This window comes from Ambystoma mexicanum, chromosome 4p (assembly GCF_040938575.1).
Source record: "Ambystoma mexicanum isolate Mex_15411 chromosome 4p, UKY_AmexF1_1, whole genome shotgun sequence".
NCBI classification, from domain to species: Eukaryota; Metazoa; Chordata; class Amphibia; order Caudata; family Ambystomatidae; genus Ambystoma; species Ambystoma mexicanum.
Window position 1 is genome coordinate 976,594,168 of NC_090927.1, and position 25,651 is coordinate 976,619,818.

The following is a 25,651-nucleotide window of genomic DNA, read 5'->3' on the forward strand; positions in this document are numbered from 1 at the left end:
CGCCGAGCTCTCCATCTGCCTCGGGGCAGGGTGCCGTAACCAGTTTCTTCACTGGATAAGGGTGCAGGCCTCTTGACCTCAGAGGACTGCTGTCCGTCGTTAACTGCACGAACGGTAAGTTCTGGGCACTTCAAATGTCTTAAAAGTCTTTTGTAATGATATCTCTTGTTTTGCAGAGTTCCGGCGATGGCGGATGGCGGGCTGATGAGAGTTGAGGATCGAACCCGCGTGAGGAATAGAAGCGCCTGGAAGCACGTAAGTAAGCGCTTGTAGCCTGCTTCACGATGCGCACTAACTGTCCCTTTTATCTTGCAGGTACAAGTTCGGAGCTTTAGAGAAGCTGAAGGGTGCTGGAATACCCACTGGATTCGGCGTGGGAAGGAGTAATGGCACGTGAGTAATAAAGTTGCCCAATGTCTTTAAACGCACCTTCTTTTGTCTTTCAGATGCGGGATGCAGCGCCGAAGGCCTCCGGAGCGTGCGAAGAGCTGGTAAGCTTTTGTCTTTCAGATGCCGGAATGCAGTGCGAAGACCTCCGGAGCATGCGAAGAGTAGGTAAGCCTTTGTCTTTCAGATGCCGGAATGCAGCGCGAGGCGTTGGTGACAGCCGATGGACCAGGTAAGAGATGCGCTGCCACTGAAGACCGTAGTGCTAACCTGTTCTTTCTTTGTCTTTACAGGTGCTGCTGAAGACTGGATTCCAGGATGGTAAGCCTTTGTTCCCTTAGGCCCAGGATCAGAAGCAGAAGACACGATGAGCGTTCTGCTGCAGAGAATGCAGAATAACACAAAGCAAGATTCATCCATCGGGTGTGGTTTAAATAGCCTCCTGTAGTGCTTAGGTGTCTCCTTCCACAGCCACGCCTAGGTAAGAAAAGAGTTCCTGCTTTCCAGAAGAGTTCCAGTGTTCTGAACCTAGGGAGTGGCTCCTGCCCCACCCAACAGGAAAAGTAGTCCCAAACAGAAGAGGATCAGGGGTTTAACTGGCAGGTAAGTAAGCAGCATGGTCTGCTGCAGGTAAGTCCACCCAAGCATTATGAGCCCGGCGCTTCCAGCGCTGGGACTGGGCATCTTTATGAGCCTGGTGCCACTGGTGCCAGGACAGGGTCCAAAAGGTCCCAATTGGGACTGGCTGGCACTCGGAACCGGGGTTATGGGTCTGCTTCCAAGGGAGTCGGGCAAGTCCTGATCTTTTGGAAGCAGAGATCATGACACTGTGAGAGGGTACTCAAATAAATGCATTTAAGTAGCACGGATGAAAGCACAACGAACTAGAACACATACCTTGATACAGAAACCACATACACAGAAACAAGACAACAATGTGCAATTCATCACCTCATTTTGTGCTAACAACCATCTGATTAAAAAAAAACCTTAAAAAAGCTGTTACTTGCTCAAACTGGATACACACATGGGCATGTTTATTGATAACCATCCCTCCATTATTTATAGAAGAGCCAAAACACTCAGAACCAGTTTGAGCCCATAGTTATTACCAGACCTAAAAGACATGACACCACAAACCTGGCTACAACAACCGAAGTCAGGTTTCAGGAAGTGTGGGACTTGTTCAATGTGTCAGTATGCAATGGCAAGTACAGACATCTTCAGGGACCCATGTGGGGTCAATATGAAAATACAGCAACCAATAAACTGTTGCTCCAAAATTGTAATATATAGAATCATATGCACTTGCCAACTTGTCTACATAGGCAGTACGATTCGTGATTTACAAATTAGGATCAGAGAACACTTATCCAACATAGGCAGTCAGGACAAAAATTTACCGTTAGCAGACCATTGGCAAACCAAACACCAACTCAATGACAAGAAGGAAATCAAATTCATTGGATTATAGAAGGTCACCCTAGACAGAAGAGTAGGCAATCAGGAATTGATGCTACGCCAAACTCATTTGCCGCTTTAGAACTGTGGATCGAGGCTTAAACTTGGACAATTAGATGGCCTTTTTCCTGTAACATAAACTTGTTACAAGCAGAACTATACCACTGACATTTCATGAGATTTTCAAATCACTTAATTATGGATATCAATGAATTGAGGGTTAGATATGCCATTAATCACATGATACATAAGATCTCTACAGTGTTTTAATATGTGGAGAAGTGGACACATCTTTCATCACATACTACATCACATTATCCAATCAAGTTGAAAATAGGTCTCACAACCTAACGTAACTTATAGGCACAGTTAACAGTATCTGTACAAACACTTTTTGCCATTTGAAAATTTTTCAGGGATTTTTCTTACAACCATAATTAGAGGCACTGCTACTAATACATGAACTAGTACACCTGACACTTCATTGCACCACTTGGTCCTATGGCCAAGGTGCGGATATGGCACACGGCAATCATAGCAAGAAAACGGCTTCATAAAATATTTTTGGAGCATGTCAATGGAACACATTAATATCAATGGGATACAGAGTAATTGGGCTTTTTTTAATACAATACAATAGATATCATGTACACAGGGGTTCGTTGTTGAATACATCAACACGTTACCCATAATATAAAGGCAAAGCATCCCAAAACATGGCCGAAAGGCTGCTCAGAGTCATGGAAACTGTGGTAGGACCACACAGTTTCCATGGAGCAGTAGGTAAACAGGAACACATACTCACATGGCAGACACCATTATCTGACGCGAGTCGCACAAAACCTGAATTTGAAGGTAAACCCTGGGGTCCCCGCAAGCCCAACCCCTATGGAAACCAATTGAATCACTATCCGTAAAGAACCATGTTAAAGCATGCCGTAAGGAACCACGTTCAAGCATGCTGCAACCAAGCGGTTGATGTTATATTTATTAAATGTCCTATTTACATCGAGCAGTCACCACGGACATTAAGCATTTTAATTTATTAATTGACTAGTTTCCAAGAACGTTTTCTGTAATTGTTCATTACACTCAGCCGTACACGTGAAAACTACGGCAGCATCTCAGTGCCCACAGGTGGCAGATCAGTTATACATTCAATACGTCGGCTTGCGGAACATGCTAGAGCATGAACCGCCGAAATATTTTATTTATCTCACTGTTCGTCCTTGCAGCTAAGCGCAAGGGCTCACAAACCCATGTGTGAAGTACTTATTTTCCTAACCACAGCAATTTTTATTTAGGTGGGATTTAACCCAGGACTTCCATTTGCATCCTAACAAGACATAAACCACATGGACACATAAGGGTAAGAGAACTGCTGATACAAAATATCAATATTTGGAAACCAACTAATGGAGAATTTAATATTAAATGTAAAATATAAGTGCAGCCAGGAGCACATTTTTCAAATACAACATAAACACCATGACTAAAGCCAAACAGGATTGTTTAACAACCCGGTGCATTGTATTTATATGTTTTTAATTATTTATGCAGCTGCTACCCGATTTATTAATCGATGTGTATATACAGAGAATAATCATATTTACATTGTTTTCAACCATGTGCACATCTTTTTCAACATACAAAGAACCCATAATTTTTGCATTTGGTATACAGAGGGTACTGATTTCTTGCTTATGTCGTCTTTATGTTTCCCTCCTTTTTCTTGTATCGATTCTTAACCCTATACTTCCTCCCTGGTCCCACCTCTGGAATCTCGGTCTTTATTATTTAATTTTTTATTATTTTTACATCATTTTAAACATTGTTATATTACTAAATTCTTTCTGATTGTGGAATGTTTGAACACTAATTTATGTTGATCTACCCATTTTCTGGGTCTGCATACTGATGCAACCACATTGACATGTATTTTGTTACCAATGTTCACAAGTTGGTTTTTGATTTGTATATGATTTACCTTTTTCAACATAATGTTTTTGACTTTCTAACATGCTAATTAAGTAGATATGCCCCGATTTGAGGAAGGCACGGTTTAGTGCTGAAACACGTGTAATCACATAGGGCCAACAATAAATACTCTTGCCAAATCATTTCACAATTACTCTTGCTACTTTTGCAAACAGAATTGTTTATGTGGCGCAGTAAGTGGTGTGGTTGTAACACATGTTGTCTCTAATTACCAACGGAGTAGAGGAACTCAAGGTCTCTGTAGTTTCAAGCACCAATGCAACACTTTCCTAACCCAAACAGGACTTGGTTGCAAGGATCCAGAATTAGTATTGCACAAAAGGTTCCTCACTAAGATTCCTTATAAAATTCAGTGGTCAGGCCGTCACTCGAAGTAGCCTTTGCTGTGGGTAATGTGCTTATTGCTTCAAGGATTTCAGCAGTGGATACTGGAACATTAATCAAGTTTCTGGTTTCTTGATCTAATTTAGGTGGGCAATAGTCATCTAGGTATTTAGATATCTCATCAAAAGATTTCACGTCATTGTTCCTATATGGGCTAGCATATCATCGATGGAATACCACCAATATACCTTCAGGAGTTGTTATTTTTCGGTCAGAGTTACTACATATAGCTTTAATTTCAGGGGTGTTCTATTGGCCTCTAATGAAGCATACTACGGCACACCCCAATCTCTCGCATTCACTATATTTAAACAGTGGTGCTATTGACTGGTGAGCCTTTAGATCAGAAGCATATGATTCACTGGTAGGGATGGCTAATGAAACCTTTTAAGAGACTGGGCAAAATCTTCCCTCCTCGCCCATTTATCCTTAGAGGGCTCCCAGTACGATTTCTCCCTATTTTACGAAGTAGCCCTTTCCAAGGGTCTGCTAGGTCAATGTTACCCTCATCAAGCCAGGCCACCAATCTACTACGCTGATCTCTTAGAGTCTTATTTAATAAAATAAATATTGTCAAATGGAACTAAAGCCCATGCTGTGGTCAGGATACAAACAGTTCAAGCACTCCTTCCTGCTTATCCTCCATCGAAAGGTTGTTTAAGTTGCAAATGGAGCCATTCTTGAAAAGGCTTTTTCATTTCTTTCATTTTAGTTATGGTGTGCATGGGGAGACATGTCAACGGGTTCAGTCCTGAGGGGAATAGGGTGTTAATAATCCCCTCTCTAGTGAGCGTTCCCTGAATGCCATGGTTCCTAAACTATTAATATAAAAACATGTATCTTTATCTCCAAAAATAAATGCAACACAATGTTTTGGGCAAAATTATGTTTGAAAAATTGTCAACAGAAGTTAGAACTCTAAGACGGACTCCCAAATATGAACGTGCATTAAATAATCTGAAGATGGCCCCCAGGGGAGGTGTTAAGGGAAATGGTGCCTATTGGCTGTACAGCAAATTAACTAAAATCACTATGATATATCACTAAATTGGATGAAGTTCATAGTTTCCACAAGGCACACTTCTATGTGCATACCAAGGATTCCTAACCTGGCAACAGGGAATATTAAACAGCATGTGAACCAATGAAAGAAAGAATGCTGGAGAACAACCCTTCTTTGTCTCCATAACACTTCCACAAACATGACATAATTTACTTTGTAGTGGGTCAATATTTTAGTTATTTTCTGCACCTCCCCCCTTGCCCAAACCAAAATAGCTTTTCGACAGTCTCCATCTCCAGACATCTTGTGTTGACATTCAGTCTGGTATTCACTTTATTAAATGGGAGAAAAGTTCATAGGAAGAGAACGGACACTTTTTCTCAAAATCACTCATCTATAGTGTAGAATTGTTATGAGGGAGTGAACCCACATCCTTATTATTCCTTAAAAACCTCACTTGGGTCTGCTCCTTTACATCATGAGCTGCCCTCTTATGCCCATGCAGCTTATTTTATTTACTGTAGGCAGGGATTTTTAAAAACCAAACAAAACTCGTCCACCCCCTATCCCCTTCAACCAGTCACTTATTAACATTCAAATGCAATACGCTTTTAGTCCTTTTTGGTTGCCATTTCCTGCCCCTATACACTAACTGCTAGTTTATCCCAGACCTCCACAGCCTCACAGCTCACATTGAGATTTTCCCTTTGTTCTATTACCTTTTCATATGAAACCAGTAGGCTGATTTCTCTCCCACTCAGTTATATTTAGTAGAGTTTCTAGCACCCAGTTGCTCATAAACGTCTTATAAGCCACATTAATAAGTAAATAAACCATTTGTTCTTTGTTTTGAGTTAAAATATTCAACGAGCCATCGAATCCCACGCTTACCAATTGAATTGTTAAACGCAATTTCATTTTGTACATCTTTTTCCTTTGTTTGCTTTCAGAAAATCTTTATTTTATATTAGGTGCCAAGTATGTGGGGTATGGAACCAATTTGCACTTTACATGACCCACACTTCATTAGTGCATGTGGAGTTCATTTGGTTTAACTTTGCCGGGGTGTACTATAATCTATGTAGAATATTATATTGATTTAATTTCATACTAGACAACACCTATAAATGTATGCCACAGATAGTGTCCACTCATACATATTAGGAGTAGCATTTTCACCACTTAATCTAAGAACGTTCCACCCATACAACCAAATTTCCTTTTTGATATACCAGGTAATTGCTAGGATCTATATTGGTTTAATCATTCTATTATGAATCAGAATTTCAAATCTGGTCAGACTAATATCGGTCTTGCAAGTATGATCTAACTTGGACAGTCTGGGAGAGATGAAGACTAAATTCTTTCAAATTTGTCATTTTGGCATTTGAAATGTCCATAAACAGCAGCCCAACAACAACCGGTCCGCTAAATGTAATTCCAGAAATGAAATATAAAATATCCTTCTTGCAGTCTCTGGTTGTTTGAAATAATGTTATAGCAGCTTGCGCCCAAAATTTTATTTTTACTGTCAAAAGGCCACTATCCTGTCAAGTGCATGCTTTGCAATCCTAATTTAATCTTTTTGAAAACATCTTGCTCACATTTTTATACGTATCCTTTATTTTCTTGCGTCCCAATTAGCGTGGTTAATGATGGTCGTCTCCTCTAATAAGTGGGCGATCTTTTCAATTAATGTGGTTTCGGTAACAGCAGGAACAATTTGAAAGATTCCAAAAGCCCTTTAATTTCGCACACATCAATTTAGCTCGAACCTTTGCCATTGCCTTTAGTACCTGTAAGGAAGGCATGGCATTGAGTAGTAAACACAGACACAATGAATACAAGTTTCAAACACCTTTACTTAGTATTTTAGTTGGGTTGGTAAAATTCCTAACTGGCCCTGACTGTAGAATGGGAGTAGTCTCGACCATTAAACAAATAACAAACACGTCCAAGTCACTATAGTCAAATAAAAAGGCCTATATTAATAAAGTCTAAACTAACATGACAAATGTGTTAAAGGAATACAAAAGGAATACAGTGTCTCAAAAGAAGTGTCAGAATGGCTTCAATAACAACTCCCTTCCCCATGTTCAGCCCCACGGGTCTAAATAGTTTCTTAAAATGGATAGGTGGATGGCACAGTTCTATCAGTCTTGCACACTGTGACTTGCTGGCATAGTTTAACAGTTCAGTCTTGGGCTTCAAACTTCTAGTAGTTCAATCACTTCCTTTAGCTTTGTCCGCCTTGTAATCAATACTCTGTTCACATTCACTTTCTCAATTTCTCACAGTTCCGCAAAGGCTTCCCTCTGTCAGACTCGAGCCTCTGCATTTAGCTTTCAGATTATCACACAATTCTGCACAGTCTTCCCTTTACTGGGCTCAAGCCTGTCTCTTTTTAGTGGGGGTTCCCTTCCCCATGTTTTACCTTAGGTATCTTTTCACTGTCGAAGACTTTCGAAACTGCAAGGATTTTACGTCTAAGGATTTTACATAGACCACTGCATGACCACTTCAACCTCTCCTTCAACAATTCAACAGTTTACAATCCTCCTCATCTTGTAGCAACAATGCTCCCTGGTACTTTCATCTTGCAACACCAATGCCTCTTGGTACTTGTAGTTCTTATTCTCTTTAGTTTTCCCTTTTCAAAGTTCATAGGCAACACCAACACTTCCTGGCATTTGTAATTTCTTATTCCTTTTATTCTGCCCTCTTGGTAATTTCGTCTTGCAACACCAATACTTCTTGGTATTTCTTTTTCACCCATGCCTCTTGGTACTTGTAGTTCTTATCCTCTTTAGTTTGCCCTCTTGGCCTTTTCCAAAGTTCATATACTTTGCCCTCTTGGCAGATTCAGATGGGATATATTTTGCTTCCCTCTTATTCAACTTTATCTCCTTTCCTTTGGGTCCCACTGTAATATCTTTCAACTCTCATAACATTTCACAGAGACTTTCGAATGTGCAACTTTGCTTTGCAGGACGACTCTGTTACTTTGTATCCTTTCCTTTTACAATTCAACAATTGTCCTTTTCCATTCATGTTTTATCAGCACATTCGCAACCTTCAACTTTGAAATTACAGTTACTTTTGCTTTCAACACAAACCAGACTTTTTTGCCTTCAATAACTCGCCTGTCGTGTTAATTGCTTTACTTTCATCATATTCATTCAGCAGTCAAGGCCGTTACCAATGCCTCCTCTGTTCCTGCCCAACTCTGCTGTTCACCCAGGAGGGTCCCAGGCTTCTTTCTGGCAACTTGAAGGTGTCTTTCCTCTGCTCACTTGGATTCTGTCTGTGAACGCTAACGGCTTCCCCAAAGTGTGGAATTCTCGCCTGGCTCTCTCTCGATCCTTGCAACCGCTGATCAGCCGGTTGGCCTTTCAACTTCCACAACCTGGTTCGCATCAGCCCTGAAAGAGCTGGTCCTTCTCGTACCCAGACTCACTCAGAGTGTGCCTGTGCGTGCCACCTTTTATGCTCACAGGGGGTGTTAACAAGTGGCAGGTGTGCTTGTTAGGACTATGTGCCTGACTATGCCTGGCCTCATTGCAGTGATAGAGCCAATGCAAGTCAGTGGAGATAATCTTTCTGACCTCATTCCTCATCTTCCCTGACTTAGTACTGTTGTCAATATAAAGTGGGGAGGAATTATGCGAGCTGTAGTTTCCCATAAAATAAGCAGAGATTGGAGTTAGATGGGTTGTTGGAAAAGGGGGATACCATGTCCACCATTGGATGCTTCTCCCCTACTCCCTGAGGACCCCCTACCCTGGTGATCCTCCCTCGCTTGTCCACCCCAAGGGTCAGGACCCAAAATTGATGGCCTTTTCATGGCCACCAGAGTACAGGATCCACGGGGACTAGGTTGTGAAACACCCTCTCGTTTTTCACACACCATTATTTGGGTAGCTGGATCCGGCCAACTGAAGTTAATCTTAAAAAGAGCTTACATCCTATAATGTTCATGTTTCCACCACTTTAACTCATAATATAACTTGCAGCCCTAATCTATAACTGAGCTGATTCTCCTAGATATTTATTTCTAATACATATTTGCCTCTCAACTCCTATGATATTGCCAGTATCTATGTTTTTTGCAGGCCATTTGGCCGAGCTACTGCCTGCACACTTTAAAACCCCTGTGCTTACATCAATATATCATCTGCATATTAAGTTATACTAAGAGCCCCACACCAGAAGACTGGCTTGGGCATTAGCTGTTTCCTACCAAAATGGCTTGCCCAATGTATTTTGCATGCAATGAAAGTGAGAGGGCAGCCCTGTCTGGCACCATGAGTGATTGTACAACTGTGGGTAGACTGGCCATTAATGACATAACAGGTTTGGGTGGGTTATATCTGATTTTATCAATTTACTCTACAAATTTGCTATTATTGCAAGTCATAACTGTCTACAAATTGTTCCACTGAACACTGTCAAAAGCCTTCTCAGCATTAACAGACAGCAACAGATTGTGCTGGGTGAGACTACTGGGAACCAATAGACTGATACAATGGTAATGGACATTTCATTCTGCTACAGATCCATGCTGGTCTTCTTACACTATATTTTTTACCACATTTGGTAGCAGTCTTGCCCTTATTCTAGCAATCACTTTTAGATCCATGATCTTCATGGATATGGGCTTATGGGCGGTTAATAATTTCTTTTTTGGTTAGATAATGATTTTGGATTAGTTTTAGTGCCTGACCAGAGGGCTTTAAAACCTTTATGAATATTTTAGTGCGGTTGGCTTTAAGTGCTGTATAGACTTGAAAAACGTATTAGGAAAGCCATTACGGCTACGTGATTTTGTATTAAGTAAGTATTTAATGACATTCTTTTCTTCTCCCAAAGTAATCCTCCGCCGAGGTTAGCGCCCAACTTGTGATGAGGCCCTAAATCTTGCCAAATATATTGTCATTGCCATAGATTTTTTTCTCTCGCTATTTCACTTCATTTTGAATAGAAGAGAAACAAAGACTGAGACGTGCAAGGTAAGAATTTAAGCACTTTCACTATGTATGTATCACTTGGTTGGCGTGTTAGAATTCTTTAGCTAAGAGGAATAGTCCCTTTTCATTCCTTGGCAAAGGAGAATAAGCTGGTTTTCAATCAGACTTAAAAAGGCAGGAACATTTCATGACAGATGTGTTGGTGCAAATAAAAAGATGGTTACAACACCACAGAGCACACTTGTTACGTATGGTATGACGCCTGCAAGATGTGTGAAACTGACAGTAATGCTGGACTGACATATACAGGAGAGACCCGCCATCCAAGCCAGGGAAAATTGAAATTTGGAGCTGCTGGTGCATCCAGGCAACCAGCAAGGAAATGAGGAATGGCAATAGGAAGTGGGGTTTCAATGCAATACACAGGATGGAAAAATGGTGACAAGATAGGGGCAGATGATGAGAGCAAGTCAGAAAAAATATGGCAGAAAGCAGGTCTGATAGAGGGGGGGAGTGAAAATGAGAAGGGCAGTGAGGAGGGACAATTATTGTTTGGTAATAGTACTGAGGGATCACTATCCTAGATGCATAGAAGGAAGGGAGGAGTTATACAAGAGTGTCTGAATAAAGGACATTTAAATGAAGAAAGTACAAAAAGACGGCCTGTAATATGAGGAACAGCCGGAGGGTGAGAGAGATGGTTCAAGAAAGAGGTGGGTAACAGGAGGGAGATGATCTTATAAGATACCTGGAAAGGAACTACAGAGATAAACAACCTGAAGATAGAGAGATTAAGCAATAAAATAAACAGGAATGACAGTATTCTCCAGGTACAGACAAGCAACCTGAACAGAGATGCCTGATGAATGATAGATACATTCAGAGTCCACTTTGAATAAGTTTACATTTCAGCCAGGAGTAATTTATACTCTAAATGGACTGGTAAGGGGAAGGAAGATCTACATTCTAAAAGGTGTCTTATTTTGATGTATTTGTATATTTTAGTTTATTTACCTCTTCCTTGTCTTTAAGAAATTAACTCTAGCTAAAAAAGGAGTATGTTGCTTATGTAACTCCTGTTCTCCAGCATTGGTATCTTTCATGGATTCACACGCTTTGAATATTCCCCGCGGACAGGCTAGGAATCCTTAGCAACATTTGATTATAGCTTATAATAGAACCTGTAAGCTCAATTTCGTAGCCCATCTAAGTCCTTTTGGGTACATTCTGTCTCAGCCAATGGGTTGTCAAATTACACGCCACACCCATGAGGCCATCTTCAGATTCTAACCCCAGAGGAATGAGAGTTGGCATAAAGTAGCCTTGCTACCTTAGAGGTGGTATGTGGGCGCATGTGAATCCATGAAATATACCAATGCTGGAGAACAGGAGTTACAGGTAAGCAACTTACTCCTTCTCCAGTATTGGGTCTTTCATGGATTCATATGCTTTGAATATATTGCTGCAGCAGTTAACATTTTGTAATAGGAGGTGTAAAAGGAGAAGCCATACCTTATTGAAAAAAGTGTTGTGGGACAGCTCTTCCAACCCTTGCTTCAGCCTCTCCTTGTCCCTCCATGCAGGAATGCTTGACAAAGGTGTGTGGAACTGCCCAAGTTGCTACGCTCCATATGCCTGACAGGAGGACCCCAGCAGAATGCTACCGAAGACCCCACTGCCCTACTGGAATGAGCATGAACAGGCCCTTGTAGCAGTCACTTGGCCTGGGTGTGCGCCGTCGAAATTGCGGTGGAAACCCATCTGGCATTGCGTTGCTTTGAAATCGACCGACCTTTGTTAGGGTGGCCGAAAGCTACAAATAGTTGAGACGTTCGTTGAAAGTCTTTGGTTCTGTATATGTAGAATGTCAGGATTCTTCAGTTACTTCAGTCTGCAGGTGGAAGTTGGACTACACTTTGGGAACGAATGTAGGGTTTGTTTTTAAGATGATCCTGTTCTTCTAAAACCGTAGATATGGGGGTTTAACAGATAGCTCATGTATTTCTGCCACCCGTCTCATTGACGTGATTGCTACTAGAAAGGCAGCCTTCGAAGACACAACCTTTTTGTCTGCACTTGCCATAGGTTCGAACAGAGGTTTTATTAGGGCTGACAGCACAGTGTTTAAGCTCCACTGAGGTGGTGCTTCCTTTTGAGGGGGATAGGTGCGGCATATACCTCTCATGAAGTGTTTTACAATGTGGGCTCTGAAAATGGGAGCTTTTCCTTTTTTAGTGCTTTTCCTAGAAATTTCTGCCAAATGCATTTTGATGGACGAGTGAGATAAACCATCTTTTTCTAATTGTAATAAGTATGGTAGGATTTGGTGCGTTTTCCACCTAGCGGGGCCAATTGTTGTTGAGAACTCCAAGTGCAAAACCGATTCCATTTGTATACATATGACCTGTTTGTAGAGTCTGCCCTGGCAGCCTTCAGGATGTTCCTGCATTCTTACGCGAATGGGACTTGTCCGAATTCGTTGAAGTCAGGAGCCAGGCCTTTAAGCTGAGCACCCCTTGGTTGTGGAGTCTCACCTGCTGGTTGCACAGAGTCAGCAGGTCGGGGTCTTGACCCAGAGGGTTTGGACGGTTCTGGGACAGGTGAAAAAGCTCTGAGAGCCACAGTTGTCTCACCCATGTTGACGCTATGAGAATTACTGTGCACTTGTATGTCCCAATCATTTGTATGACCTTGCGTATGACTGACTTTGGAGGGAATGCATAGGCAAATATTTCTTCCCATGACATTGCGAACGCGTCGCCTAACAATCGAGGGTTCAGATATCTGCTAGCAAACAGCTGGCATTACTTGTTCTGCCATGTGGCAAACAAATCGATCGTCAGTGTTCCAGATTTGTTTGAGCTTCCTGTCTGCTGGTTGCCTTTCATGTGACCAGTCGCTGGCTCTGCTCCGTTGATCTGCAATTTCGTTTTTCTTCCCTGGAAGGTCAAATACTTGTAGTTGCATGTTGTTTTCGATGGCAGTGCCACAGCTGATGGGATTCTCTGGAGAGCGCCCTTGACCTTGTTGCCTCCCTGTATTTGCACGCAATACATTTCGGTTGTGTAGTCCGTGAACACTTGAACTACTTTGTCTTTGAGTACTGGTTGGAATGAGTGAAGGGCATGTGCTACTGCCTTGAGCTCCAGTATGTTGATGTGGAGTTGTCTCGGTCGGGGACCAACGGCCCTTTACTGATAACTGGTTTGCGTGTGCGTCCCATCCTTTTAGTGAGGCATCCATGACCAGGGTTTCTTGAAAGGTCACGATCCTTTGATGGTGTGAGCCATTACCGCAAGCTGTCTGTGAGCGACTTTGTTACTGTCAGCTTGTTATTCCATGTTCCTTTTCCCATTAGCTGGGACCACTGATCCACTAGGAATTCTTCTAGCGGTCTCATTTGCAACCTTCAGTGTTGTATTAAGGGAATGCAGGACGACATGGTGCCTAAGAGTTGCATGAGGCGTAGGAGGGTGTTGGGCACCTGCTGGATCACTATTTCTGCTGCCCGGTGTGATGGTGCTCGTACTAACCAATCGTTACTAACCAAATGGGGGCTAGACATTTTGTGAATGTTCTTGGTGCTGAGCAAAGACCAAATGGGAGGACATTGAATTGATAGTGATTTGTGCCCACAACAAATCTTAACAACTTTCGGTGGCTTTTGCGAATGGGAATTTGAAAATATGCGTCTTTGAGATCCAGTGGTGCTAGGCAGTTGCCTTTCTTTATTGACTTTATGACCTCTGCCAGGGTGACCATTTTGAACTTTAGTTTCTTGACGCATTTGTTCAGACTTCTTAGGTCCAGAATTGATCGCCATGAGTGGTCTGTTTTTTTGTTACTATGAAGAATCTTGAGTAGGTGCCCTTGCCCCTCTGATGATTCAGAACTTTTCGATTGCGTTCTTTATGAGCAGCTTTTCCACTTTGCACGTCAAGATGTTGAAGTGCAGTGGCTGGTGCTGAAATATTGGGGGTATCTGATGTAGGTTTCCTTGGAATTCTATAATGTGTCCACTTTGTATGATGTCCAACACCCATTTGTCTGTGGTTAATTGTTGCCACCGCTGTAGATGGTATTACAAGTTGCCCCCCACTTGCTGCAGTAGGACCATGGGTGCCACTGGTCGATGGAAGTCAGCTTGTTTTTGCTGTCTGCCCCTAGAGGCGGATGTTGTTTGTCGCCTTCTTGGAGCTTGTTTGTAGTCATTTTGTTTGTATGGGTACGCCCTGTGATATGCAAAAAATAAGGGTGGTCCTGGAAGTCCCTCTGTCGGACATTAGTCCCGGTTACGAGGGACTTACCCAGAGTCTTTAGCTCACTATCTTTCACAGAGGAGAAATATCCAAAACATATCAGTCTTTGTCCTGCCCTAGGGCAGTCCAGCACCGAAATGCTAGGTAATTCTCCCCTGAACAAGAGTACCAACAGTAACCCCAGACATGTGTTTTGGTCTGGTTGGACCTCATCAGTAGGGTGGAGCTGTGCCTCTCTAAGATTAGTGAGCAAGGGGTCCACGTCTGGATTCCCATGTATCTTAAGGTGAGACCCAAAGTTACTTAAATATGCAAAAAACAAGGGGGGGGTCCTGGGAGTCCGTCTGCCGGACATTAGTCCCAGTTATAAGAGACTTACCCAGAGTCTTTAGCTCACTAGCTTTCACAGAGGAGAAATATCCAAAACATATCAGTGTTGGTCCTGCCCTAGGGCAGTCCATCACTGAAATGCTAGGCAATTCTCCTCTGAACAAGAGTACCAACAGCAACCCCAGGCACATGTTTCGGTCTGGTTGGACCTCATCAGTTGGGTGGAGCTGTGCCTCCCTAAGAATAGTGATGACTAAGCTGACGACGATGCTTTGATAGCTGTAGACAATGAGTGTTGTGGATGATCGTGGTGCCGTCAACAGTGGTTTTTGGGTGACGACGGGGATCGCTACGCTTGTTGGCGGAGCGCTTACAGAGGATTCTGTCCCATCCCTCATCCTCGACGGGTCCCTCGTCAGCAAGGTCGATGGATGGACTTTTCAATTTTTCTATTTTTGCTTCCTTTTTCCTTTTAAGGGTAGCAGAATAAGAAGAAGACATTCTCTCTTCTGACCTGGTCCTTTTAAAGGTTATTGGCCTGTCTGATTTGTCCTCCATCACGCTTCTAGAGTAATCAACTTCTGAAGGGGTGTCTACCCTCATTCAGCCAAAGGGTTTTTGTGCTAAAAGTGGCCTCAATTTCACAATTCTCCTGGGTGTGATTTGGATATTGGCAGTATATGCATTCAGAATGCTTGTCTCCTTCATATACATTTGTTATTCCACATGACTGCTGGCATGCCTTGAAACGAGCTTTCCGTTTTTCTTCCATATTTGAAAGTTAAAAGCACTTATCTGTTTGTTTTTATGAAATTGTGAAGACATATTTCCAATTTTTGAAGAAATATGTTGGTTTCTGGCCTTTTTTCAACAGGAGAGAAAGCCTTGAGGACTCCTCAGCACAATGTGCGTTTAGATTCTGAAGATGGCCTCCTGGGTGGGGCTTGTCACTCGAAGTTCCATTGGCTGAGCAGAATGCACCCAAAAGGACATGGATGGGCTACTAAAATGAGCTTAAATGTTCTATTATAAGCTATAATAAAATGTTACAGAGGATTCCCAGCCTGTCAGTGGGAAATATTCAAAGCATGTGAATCCATGAATGGCCCAATGCTAGACAAAAGGAAAAAAAGCACTCCTTACCTGTACACATGTTTAACGGCCAGGCATTCCTTTTCTATCCTAGTTGTAACCAGCTGAGACAGTGGGCGCTGCATGATACTGTTGCAGGCAGGTGGCGCTAGGTGAGGGGAAAATGGTTCTCTAGCGTTCACATAGGTAGTGTCCTTTTTCTAAGAAAGAACATTGTAGAGTTCCAAGGTTTCCAGAATTATCCCAAACAGATGTCATGGGCACTTATTAAACCTGTTTAATCAATTCAAGCTCAAGAACTGTATCACAGGGAGTGAGGTTAGTGCAGTGGATGGCTTTACGGCAGTTCCTCTTTCATTTCCCGTGTTTGGATATTTTTTCCCCATTGATTGTGCCTTAAATCCAGTAACCAAAGCAGCTGAATTATTAAAATAATACAAAATTCATACTCTTGTCAGAGGTGACCCAACAGAACCTAATATAATGATATTGTTTGAATAGTTTAATCTGCTACTGTTCTATCACGTCACTTTTAGGCATCCAGTATATCCCGAAACTAGGAACAGTACTTCAGCACAATCAAACAGCAGCTACAACTGACCATTAATAGAAAAGGGCGCTTCACTTTAACAACATGCTGCATATGCAAGACATGGTGCAAGTTAAGTAACAGTAAACAAAAACTCAGTCCACAGGGTTAAACAAATGTTACACACGTGGAGTAGACGGGAAAGTATTACTGGTCATAATCATGCTTATGAAAAAAGTAGGTCTAGGTGTACATACAAACATTTACTATTGAAGGGTGCGAGTCGCACACACTTGCAGCAGCCGAAAGAAAAGAGATTGTTCAAGCTCCTCCTAGTGCATCAACATACTTCCCAAACCATTTATAACAGCTACAATCGTCCGAGAAAAATGTATTACTGAAAGCAAATGCGACTTTGTTCTCCCACATGTTAAGATGCCTATTTATTGAGATATCTGATGAGCAATACAGGAAACGAAGAATAATTATTCAATGTGTATTCCAACCCTTTGTTGGTGAGAGAAATGTGTCTGTCTCAAACATTCTGAAAGTATAGCTACAATGGACTCCATGAACATCATTTGGGCCCTTTTGGTACTTTTAAAGGTGCCTTACTAGACATCAAAGTTCACACTCGTCACTAGTCATTGACTAGTGTTAATTGGCTGTTGCGTTGGTGAGTAAGAAATAATGTGTTGTATGTGGAAAGTTGAGGGGGGAAGTGACATTTTATGCCTGGCTAGTAACTTGCAATGTTTACCCCCAGCTTAATACTACGAATTTAGTGTACTAGGGAGGTTCACCTATTAAATTAGTAAGCCAATATACCTGCATTCAGATAATTAACAAATTTTACCTTTTTTGCATAAACCATAAATTAGAGATGCTGCAAAAAACTTGTGCAAAGGAGGCTCTGTGTAATCAGGCCTACATTTGGCAGCGTACTCACTCGGTCGCACAGCTCTTCAAATGTACAGTCTGCAACAGTCCCACAAGCTTTTCGCAGGCGCAGCTCTCTGCCTTGCACTTTCAGAATCCTTGGTCTGGTTACTATGGGAACAGGAACAAAGCCTGAGTCCTTGCCTGGATAATTAGTATAAAATTCATCTCTTACAGCTCGGAAATGCAAAGCTTGATGAATAATAGCACATGATTCAACACATAAATTAGACAAAATGCTGATACAATGACTGCCACTTGAGCGCAGCATCAGCCCCGCATGCAGCAATGGAACTTATTAATTGGTCAGTGGAGATTGGTCATTGTGCTCTAAATGTATTCCCTTTCAAGAGAAATTAACTTACGTACCATCATTTTGTTTCTGAGCCAGCTCATCAAACAACTTATCCATGACAGCCTCCACATCAGCCTCACTTGTGCTACAGTGAAGGGAACAATAGAATATGAAATTAATAACACTTGAATCCAACATCAAACAGCTGCTGGGCTCGCTTAGCTTTTTGCCCAGGGAAAAAACAGAACAGGATGTTATGCTCTAAATACAAACATTAGATTTAGAATACACTTAAAAGCAGAGAATATTAACTCTCAGGTAGACGATTCTGCCTTATTTGCATACACTGAAAGACTTCTGTGCTCCCGGGCTGTTTCCAGTAATGAAGCAACACTGTCAACGCAAATCCATTAATACCCTGTGTACACAAAGGCGAAGAAAGGGCTGCTGCTTCTCGCTTGCATACAAAGTACAAGCAAATAGACAAGACAGTCCAACAGCCACCAAAGTTTCCCAGAGGCAGAGGGCCTTCTTATTTATGGGAACGCGGATCCTACTTTTTCCATGGTAAAATACGTGCTCCCCAAGCATCAACTTGTTCTACTGGACCACTTAATACATTTATCAACAATATTTCAGATTTGAACGGAATGTGCCTATTTACTTTTCACAGTGATTCTTTAACGGTTTTATAATGCTGGGATAATAGAAGCATCCTACATTTTAACACGACTTAAACAAGAAGCATTTCATTTGCAATCTTCTTCGGCGCAACATTATATCTCTTTTCTATCACTTCAAAACATGCTAAATAAAAATCTGACTTCTAGTATTGTTCGCTCTCCTCAATATCATTGTAAAACAAGCATTTTGCGAAATGTTGAACTCATCCCGCTGGCTCATGCCACTGAACTAGGTCTTCATGAAGAGGGGCATCTTGTTGCTAAGGTAAGTCAATCATGGACTTAATTCTGCTGTAAAGAATAGACTATCCTGCACTGTTTACATTCCCGAGAATGCAGAGCACATCACTTAACATAGCTAACAGCCAGTGCTCTCGTTTAACTTGCTGCAGCCTGCACTATGTGAATAACCATACGATGTAATGTATGTAGATGAACTAAAACCTTTACCTTTTTAAGCCCGCTAAAAGTTAGCAATTTCTTGATTTCCACCACTTTTTCTGGTTCTCTGTCATTTGCCCTTTTTTCTGAAGGTCGATTTCACACATCCCTCCGAAAGCGCGCACACACACACACACACACACACACACACACACACACACACACCTCCCCAACCCCCCCACCCACCTCCCACCCCCGTCATTGTCCTTGTGCGGCATGGGGGTGACAGTTTCATTTAGAAAACTGCTCTGTTCGGTCAGAGAGCGGTCTTTCTAAATCAATCTTTTTCAATTTTCTTTTTCAAAATACCCTTTTTTTGAACTAGCATTGGTATGTTTTGGGTACTTCCAGGCAGGCACGTTTTCCAATGTTTCTTTGTGGTAGTAGTAGTAGTTTGTCATTTTTAAAGCGCCTATATCCCATTAGTTTGGCCTTAACGCAATTGTGGGGGGAACGCCCTCAGGGAACCTTAGTACAAGGTATGGGAAAATTGTCAGAAGGGTTAGAATGCGTGTGTGCATTTGGCCAAATAGAACAGTGGATGGGATGGCCGATCCCCAGTAAGCTACCCATGATGGTCAGGCACGTGGATGGGGGCTGAAAGCTGTCAGGAGAGGGTGCAAGTGCAAGGGACTAATTTTGTGTCCATCTAGACCGAATTTGTGTTGTGGGACGTAGCTGCATTCTGTTGGGAGAGAAGTTGTGCATAGTGTTTTAGTCTGGTGCATGATGTGAATGCGCAGGGGTGGGCGGCCGTGTCTATGGCCAGTTTCCACTAAAGTGGTGCATAACTACGTTGCCTGAGAATCAGTTGGCATTTTTCTTAGGCCTGCCCATGGAATCGGTTTGTCCTGTCTGCTCCAAGATTATACTTTACCTTGTGGTCGAGGATATACTGGGAAGGCACAAACAGATTCATGGTCTAGGTGTCCTGAAGGTAAGCATGAATTATGTAAGGTTTGTCAGGTTGCTAAAGGGAAGAGCTAGGGATTGAGGGCCTTCCTGAAGTAGATGTGATCCTCTTCACAACAGTTGCTCAGTGAAAGGGAGTTTGGAGAACAAGGATCCTCCAATTAAACTGGAATTAAAATGGAGGATCACAAGGAGGAACATGGAGCCAGATCCAAGGTTTCTGATCGGTTGTTAGTGTTTTGTGGGCTTCAAAAGTAACCCCTAGACCAAAAAAAGAAACTGCATTTGGCTATGCTGGTTATACAATGCAGAGCAACTGGAAAACACACTGAGGTTGACCGATAAAAAGGCTGAATTTCATTCTCAATTGCCACATCAAAATACTATTTCCAGAGAAATCAAATTAAATGGGCCTTAAAGTGCGAAACACTGCCTTGGAAATGAGAAAGCACAATAGTGACTGGCTGAATGGAAGACCAGAAATTCATTTTTAAACTGCAACACAGGAAGACGCTGTTTCTTTTGATAAAACAGAGCGAACATAGATATTGTGTGCATTCTGCAACTTAGGACAATGAACACATAGAAAAACGTATCTCTATTGCCAGAGTAGTGTGAATATATTTCAGGATGTAAAGATGAACAATGATGGAAAGTGGCAATTACGGTATATAAAAGGCCACATATGTGAAGAAATCCACATTTAAAATTACCAGTTTCAGTTCAGAACACTCAAAGACCTGCCCCATCAGATGTAGAGGGCACGCCTGTCTTTCCCCGTTATCTGAAAATTTCTTTGAAGTTTCTGAAGAACCAACTTGTGCTGAATTAAGGTTTTTATGAGGTCAACAGCTGACCCCTGTGAAAAAAAGAAGATTCATTTAATGGGTTGAACTCTGAATAATCCTTGAAAATAAAATTCAAGTTGTGGTCAGCTCAGAGATACTGATCAAAGACCTGTTCCAGGGGGATTTTCCAGAGCATGGAGGATGGGGCGACCGCCTCTGCTTTTCAAGATAAGCAAACACATAATCCATAAAGCCTGTCGTTTGGCTGTGCAAGAATGTTGATGGACTTTATTGCAGGTTTAGGTCAACACAGGAAGCTAATAGCCAGATCCCCTGTTCAGTTTCCAGAAACGAAACCTGATGTTCAATTAACGTCACAATATGTGAATATGTTTAGATTTTGACACAGATGTATATTGAGAATCATATTTTGTCAATTTTCTTGAGTTCTGTATGTCACAGAAAAATAACCCAAATATCATTGAAAAGCATATGTATAGCTCGATCTGCTGAGACTACCTCCTCAAAATTCGACCTTGGGAACTAAAGTTATAATCTCAAATGTGATGGTTGTTTCCCAGAAAATGTCACAAAGCAGAAATTTTGGAATATAGAACTTATGTAAGTAACGAACTATGTGTAAACGTGTGTGATACTAACTTGTATCTTTGCAGAATCCACAAAAAACTATCATTCAAACCTACAACATCCTGCCACCATAGGACATATTTCAATAAGTACAGCCTGATAAGAGGAACCTAAAAATATCTCTATTGCTATGCTTAACTGCAAAGTACTAATATTTGTCATGTGAGAGTTTTCAGTGAAAATTTAAAATGTGTAAAAAATGTTAATTCAAGGGGGTGACCTTATCCCTCACACAATTTGGGCTTGGTAACTGAACAGGCAAATGAAAAAAGAGAGGGTCAGCCTGGAATAAGGGGATGGAAGATAGTTGTTCAATCAAAACCTATGATCAAGGGGTTAAAATGTCATCATTCAGACATTTTTTGGGAGGTGGTTTAAGATTCATAAGGGGAAACATAATGGAAATAAGGAGACTGCCTGAAACTAGCTGGGTTGGAACTGCTGATGAGATTGTTGGAGGAAATCAGGAGAGGTGACAGAGGCAAAATAGAGGGATTGAGCCTGGAGAATATCCATGACTGATGTTGGATTCTGATGGTCCCTGTCCTGTATCTGAGAGATGATCTGAGACTTCATGTCCCTGTTCCAGAGCGCAAAACCAGAGATATTTATGTAAGTTAACTTGTCGAACCCAAACCAAGTCTTGTGGGGATCTGTGTGATTTAATTTTCCCTTTATTAATTGGGTCGGCCAGTTACAATAAATCCTTAGCATTTTATTAAAAAATAAGTTAATTAATTCCTACATAACCAAATTACACGGAGTGATTATGTTGAAATTCGGAATTAACAATATTGCTCCCAATTTGGATACAAATATAGCCTATAAAGTAATGGGGTACTCCCATTTATTTTTGCCAACCCCAAAATTCCCTAGAGGGAGGGGTACTTCAGAAACACAAAATTGCTTACTGCTTACCGTTCCCCTGAACCCTGCATTAAGGCAGAGGGGTTCCAAATGATCAACTCAATACCCGGCTTTGTTGTTTTGTGTGCTGGGACAGGACAGTGTCTTCCCAAAGTTAAACAGAGTGGAGTCACTGATTTAAAAAACATACCTTTAACTGAAAGTAAGAAAGCAGCCCCTAAGAGAAGGGAGATTTTGCCTTACATAGGGGTGAAAGAAAAAGAGTTTCAAATATAAATAAAAAATGTGTGTTGTGAAATGTTTGTTGTGCTATAAAACTGCCAGCATTTCTAGGAGAATAGCACCAGTCAAAATTCGTTTTACATGTGATTAGGTTATACAAAACTGCTAGCATTTCCAAGTGTGCAGTGAGATTAAAAATACAGAGCACTGTATGTGTGAAATAGTTTATGCCAAGAGATAAGTGTGGCATATTATTTCAACTAAACTTCATATCAAGTAGAGTGTCTAGCTCCTGATCGTGTCATGTTTCAAGGTGCTACATGCTATTAAAAGTGAAATTCCTGCAAAACATTTTGACTAGACTGTACTGTGGCCAAACAGTGTTTGTGATCTGCATTATCCTGCACCGACTAGTGTTTTCAATTTGTGTTCACAAAAAAAACTATTACGAAAGAAAAGCATTTGAACCACAGAGTGAGGTGGCGCAATGTGTGATTTTGTACATATTAGTGTTCCTATTCTATAATAAAGATATATTATTTCTATACCCTGGCCTGGTGCTTGGCTTATCTGTGGCACAGGGGTGAGGGACCTACATGGTTCTATAAGAATCACAGACAGGGCTAGATTGAACTTAAAAATAAATATTGGTGTGGCGCTTTGATTTGCGAAGGAAAGAATTCCATGCATCGATAAGTGCCACATAAATATCTCTTAACAAAGCTTGTGTTGGAGGAATTCAGGGCCTGTCTTGTGGAGGGTGCGGGGTGTAATGCACATGGCCTTGAAAGTCGCCTGTCCGCTGATAGGAAGCCAGTGGAGCACCATGAGGGCAGGAGTGATGAGTTCTCTAGGTGAAATGGCAAAAGAGGAGCCTCGCTGCAGAGCTTTTGATATGTTGGAGCTTCCTAAACTGATAGACAGGGACACCCAGATATAGGGAATTGGTGTAGTGTAAGCGGGAGACAATGACAGTCAGGATTGCTAACACTCTGTGGGGGTAAACGAGATAAGGAAACATTTGTCTGAGGATGCAGAGGTGAAAATGACATGATCTGCATACAGCGTTAATGTAGTGAGAGAGTGTTAGATTCAAGTCCAAGGAGCATCCTAGGTTCTTTACTGAGCTTGGCGCTGGGTGGGGTTCCTAGGGAAGGTGACCAGGGGTGGGTTGGGGGAAGAGTGCAGTTTTGCAGCATGTTATGATTTTGGTTTAACAAGGATTAAGGAGGAGGTGGTTAGCTGTCATCCAGCAGTCAATTTCTGAGAGGCAGGAGACAAGGTCAGGATGGGAGGAGGGCGGGATTGGGGAATATTGAGAATTATCGGAGTGTCACCAGCATAATTGTAGCAGGTGTTGGGGTGGTCAGGAAAGGTCCCACTGAGGAAGAGGGGTTCACGTTGCGCACACCATATTTGTGACTAGGGGTGCAGCGAATTTGGTGCGACGTTGTAATTTTACATGTATCCAGCATAGTCAATATGAATGAGATGTGCTACTTTAAGTGTTACTTAGTGTTTAAGTTAATACATTTGGGATTTGCACATGCGGAGCAAGATAAATGTCAAAATCTCCAATGAAATATAAACACAATCTACATATGGTGTGCTACGAGGTGCCTAGAAGCTAGGCAATGAGGAGTTTCATAATGCGCATGCGGGGAAGGGGACTTGTCATGAAAAACCCATTGTGAAGAAGACACAATAGTTATTAAACATGTGTGCACTGATATACACACATTGGAAATGTACATATCTAAACACAGTGTTCTGCTTTTATAAATTGGTTAGACTCTGCAGTCAGGGGTTCAAAATGTGAATTTTAAGTGGAAAAACTTGTTTTGCAGGATTGGAGGCCAAAGGAGGTAATGATTAACAGCGAAATTAAGCAGATGGTCAAGCCAACCTGGGGTTTTAATGGCCTGGCAGCATTGTGCAAAGACAGATGTAATCATTTTAAGTGCATGGGAGTTTGTTATTTATTGTTTAGGGGATACGGCCATTTGCTTTGACCAACAATACATTTGGGGTGAACGGACGCTCGAGGCCAAAGTGACCGATACTTCACGGGTTTCGATTGTTTTCTCAGGATGTGACCAGAGACCATGCGTGTTGAATTGGTAGTCTGTTATGATTGATCCGAACATGGTAATAACATAAAATGGACTAACCTTATATGATGCACAGAATTGGCCCCCTAAGAAGGAATTCACTGCAGGGAAGATAAAGGCCTTTTGGAAAACCTCTGGGGGAAAAAACCCTGTAGTCCACGAAATATGGATGGCAGGTAGAATGTTGTTTGCTTGAATTGGTGAGGTGATGTCTTCTCACACTTGATTCCACCGAAGGTTCAGGAAGAGCATTCACATCTAAGTAGGTATGTAGTCAGTTTCAGTCTTTCAAGGTGGTAAACTAGGAAGGATCAAACGTGAAGCAAGGAAGAAGAGCTTGGAAAGTACCAATATCTTAGATATAATATGCGCAGCCATATCTTGTGTTTATCGGAAAAGTGCAGCCCTGTAAGAAAGCGAAGTTGCAGCTCGCTAAGCATCTAACTGCAAGGTTGATGTACATCTGGGGAGCGGGATGCGGTAAGAAAAGGCAGCAGATCTGCTTCTGTTTGTAGCATATTAGATAGATAGACATAAAACAGAAAGAAAGGGATCATGGAAAGTAACAAAGCAAATGACAGCATGTGACTATGAGAGATCGAGGAACGATTGATAATTCAACAAACTCACAGAGCGTCTGCTGAGAAGAGTAGATACGCGCGGGTCTCCATGATTACTCTGACTAAATAGACTCCCTTCAACAGCATACAGCACCAAGGTTGTAGAGTAAGTGTCACTCAGCACAACAGAGCGGTATGTTGGGAGAATAGGACGATAAACATACAATAGCATGAATGTGGCGCCAGCTATGTAAAAAGGAGCACTTTTGAATGTGGGTCATAACAGTCGTTTAGATTAGATTGTTCCAATTACGTCAGCAAGTTGGGGTGGGTCATCTAGCCCCTCCCAGCTGATTGTACAATAAACTTGCTTTTTATACAAAGGTGCACTTCCTTCTTAAGTGGTGGGCCTTCTTTGTGTTAAGGTGATTAGAGACCCACCCTCACATTTGGCAAACCAGCCAGAAGCCCAAGCGTTCCGAGACATTGGGGGTTTCCTGTCGGCACAACTCGGCTGCAATGCCTCTCTGCAGGGACCAGTCTTCTGTGCATGGTAAAAAAAGAGAAGTTTACGGGCGCCATATTGGTTAAAGGACTGTGTGTTAACCGGAGGTGTGGTACTGTGGTCTAGCTGTCCAGGGCGAACTGAAGGAGTACCACTTTGGAGTGCTTCGGGTTCATACGTTTGCACCTTTGGGAGGTAAAGCAAGAGGGAAAATAGGGGAAAAGAGGGTTGTTTCTTTGATTGAAGGGATTTGGTAAGGATAGAAGTGAA

The 25,651-nt window shown here is 41.9% G+C and overlaps 1 protein-coding gene across 2 annotated transcripts in view; it reads right to left on the reverse strand.

Moving 5' to 3' along the window:
* The window catches only part of AFG1L (AFG1 like ATPase), a 2,086,687-nt gene that overhangs the window by 380,865 nt on the left and 1,680,171 nt on the right, over positions 1-25,651 (reverse strand). The window contains exons 9-10 of one of the 2 annotated variants that reach the window (XM_069606550.1): positions 17,719-17,789; positions 17,360-17,460 (exon numbers count right to left, since the gene is read on the reverse strand). In XM_069606550.1, coding sequence (XP_069462651.1) covers positions 17,360-17,460; positions 17,719-17,789 — 172 coding nt within the window. Of the gene's footprint in view, positions 1-17,359; positions 17,494-17,718; positions 17,790-25,651 lie in introns of both variants that reach the window. The other variant, XM_069606549.1, reaches the window with a different exon arrangement.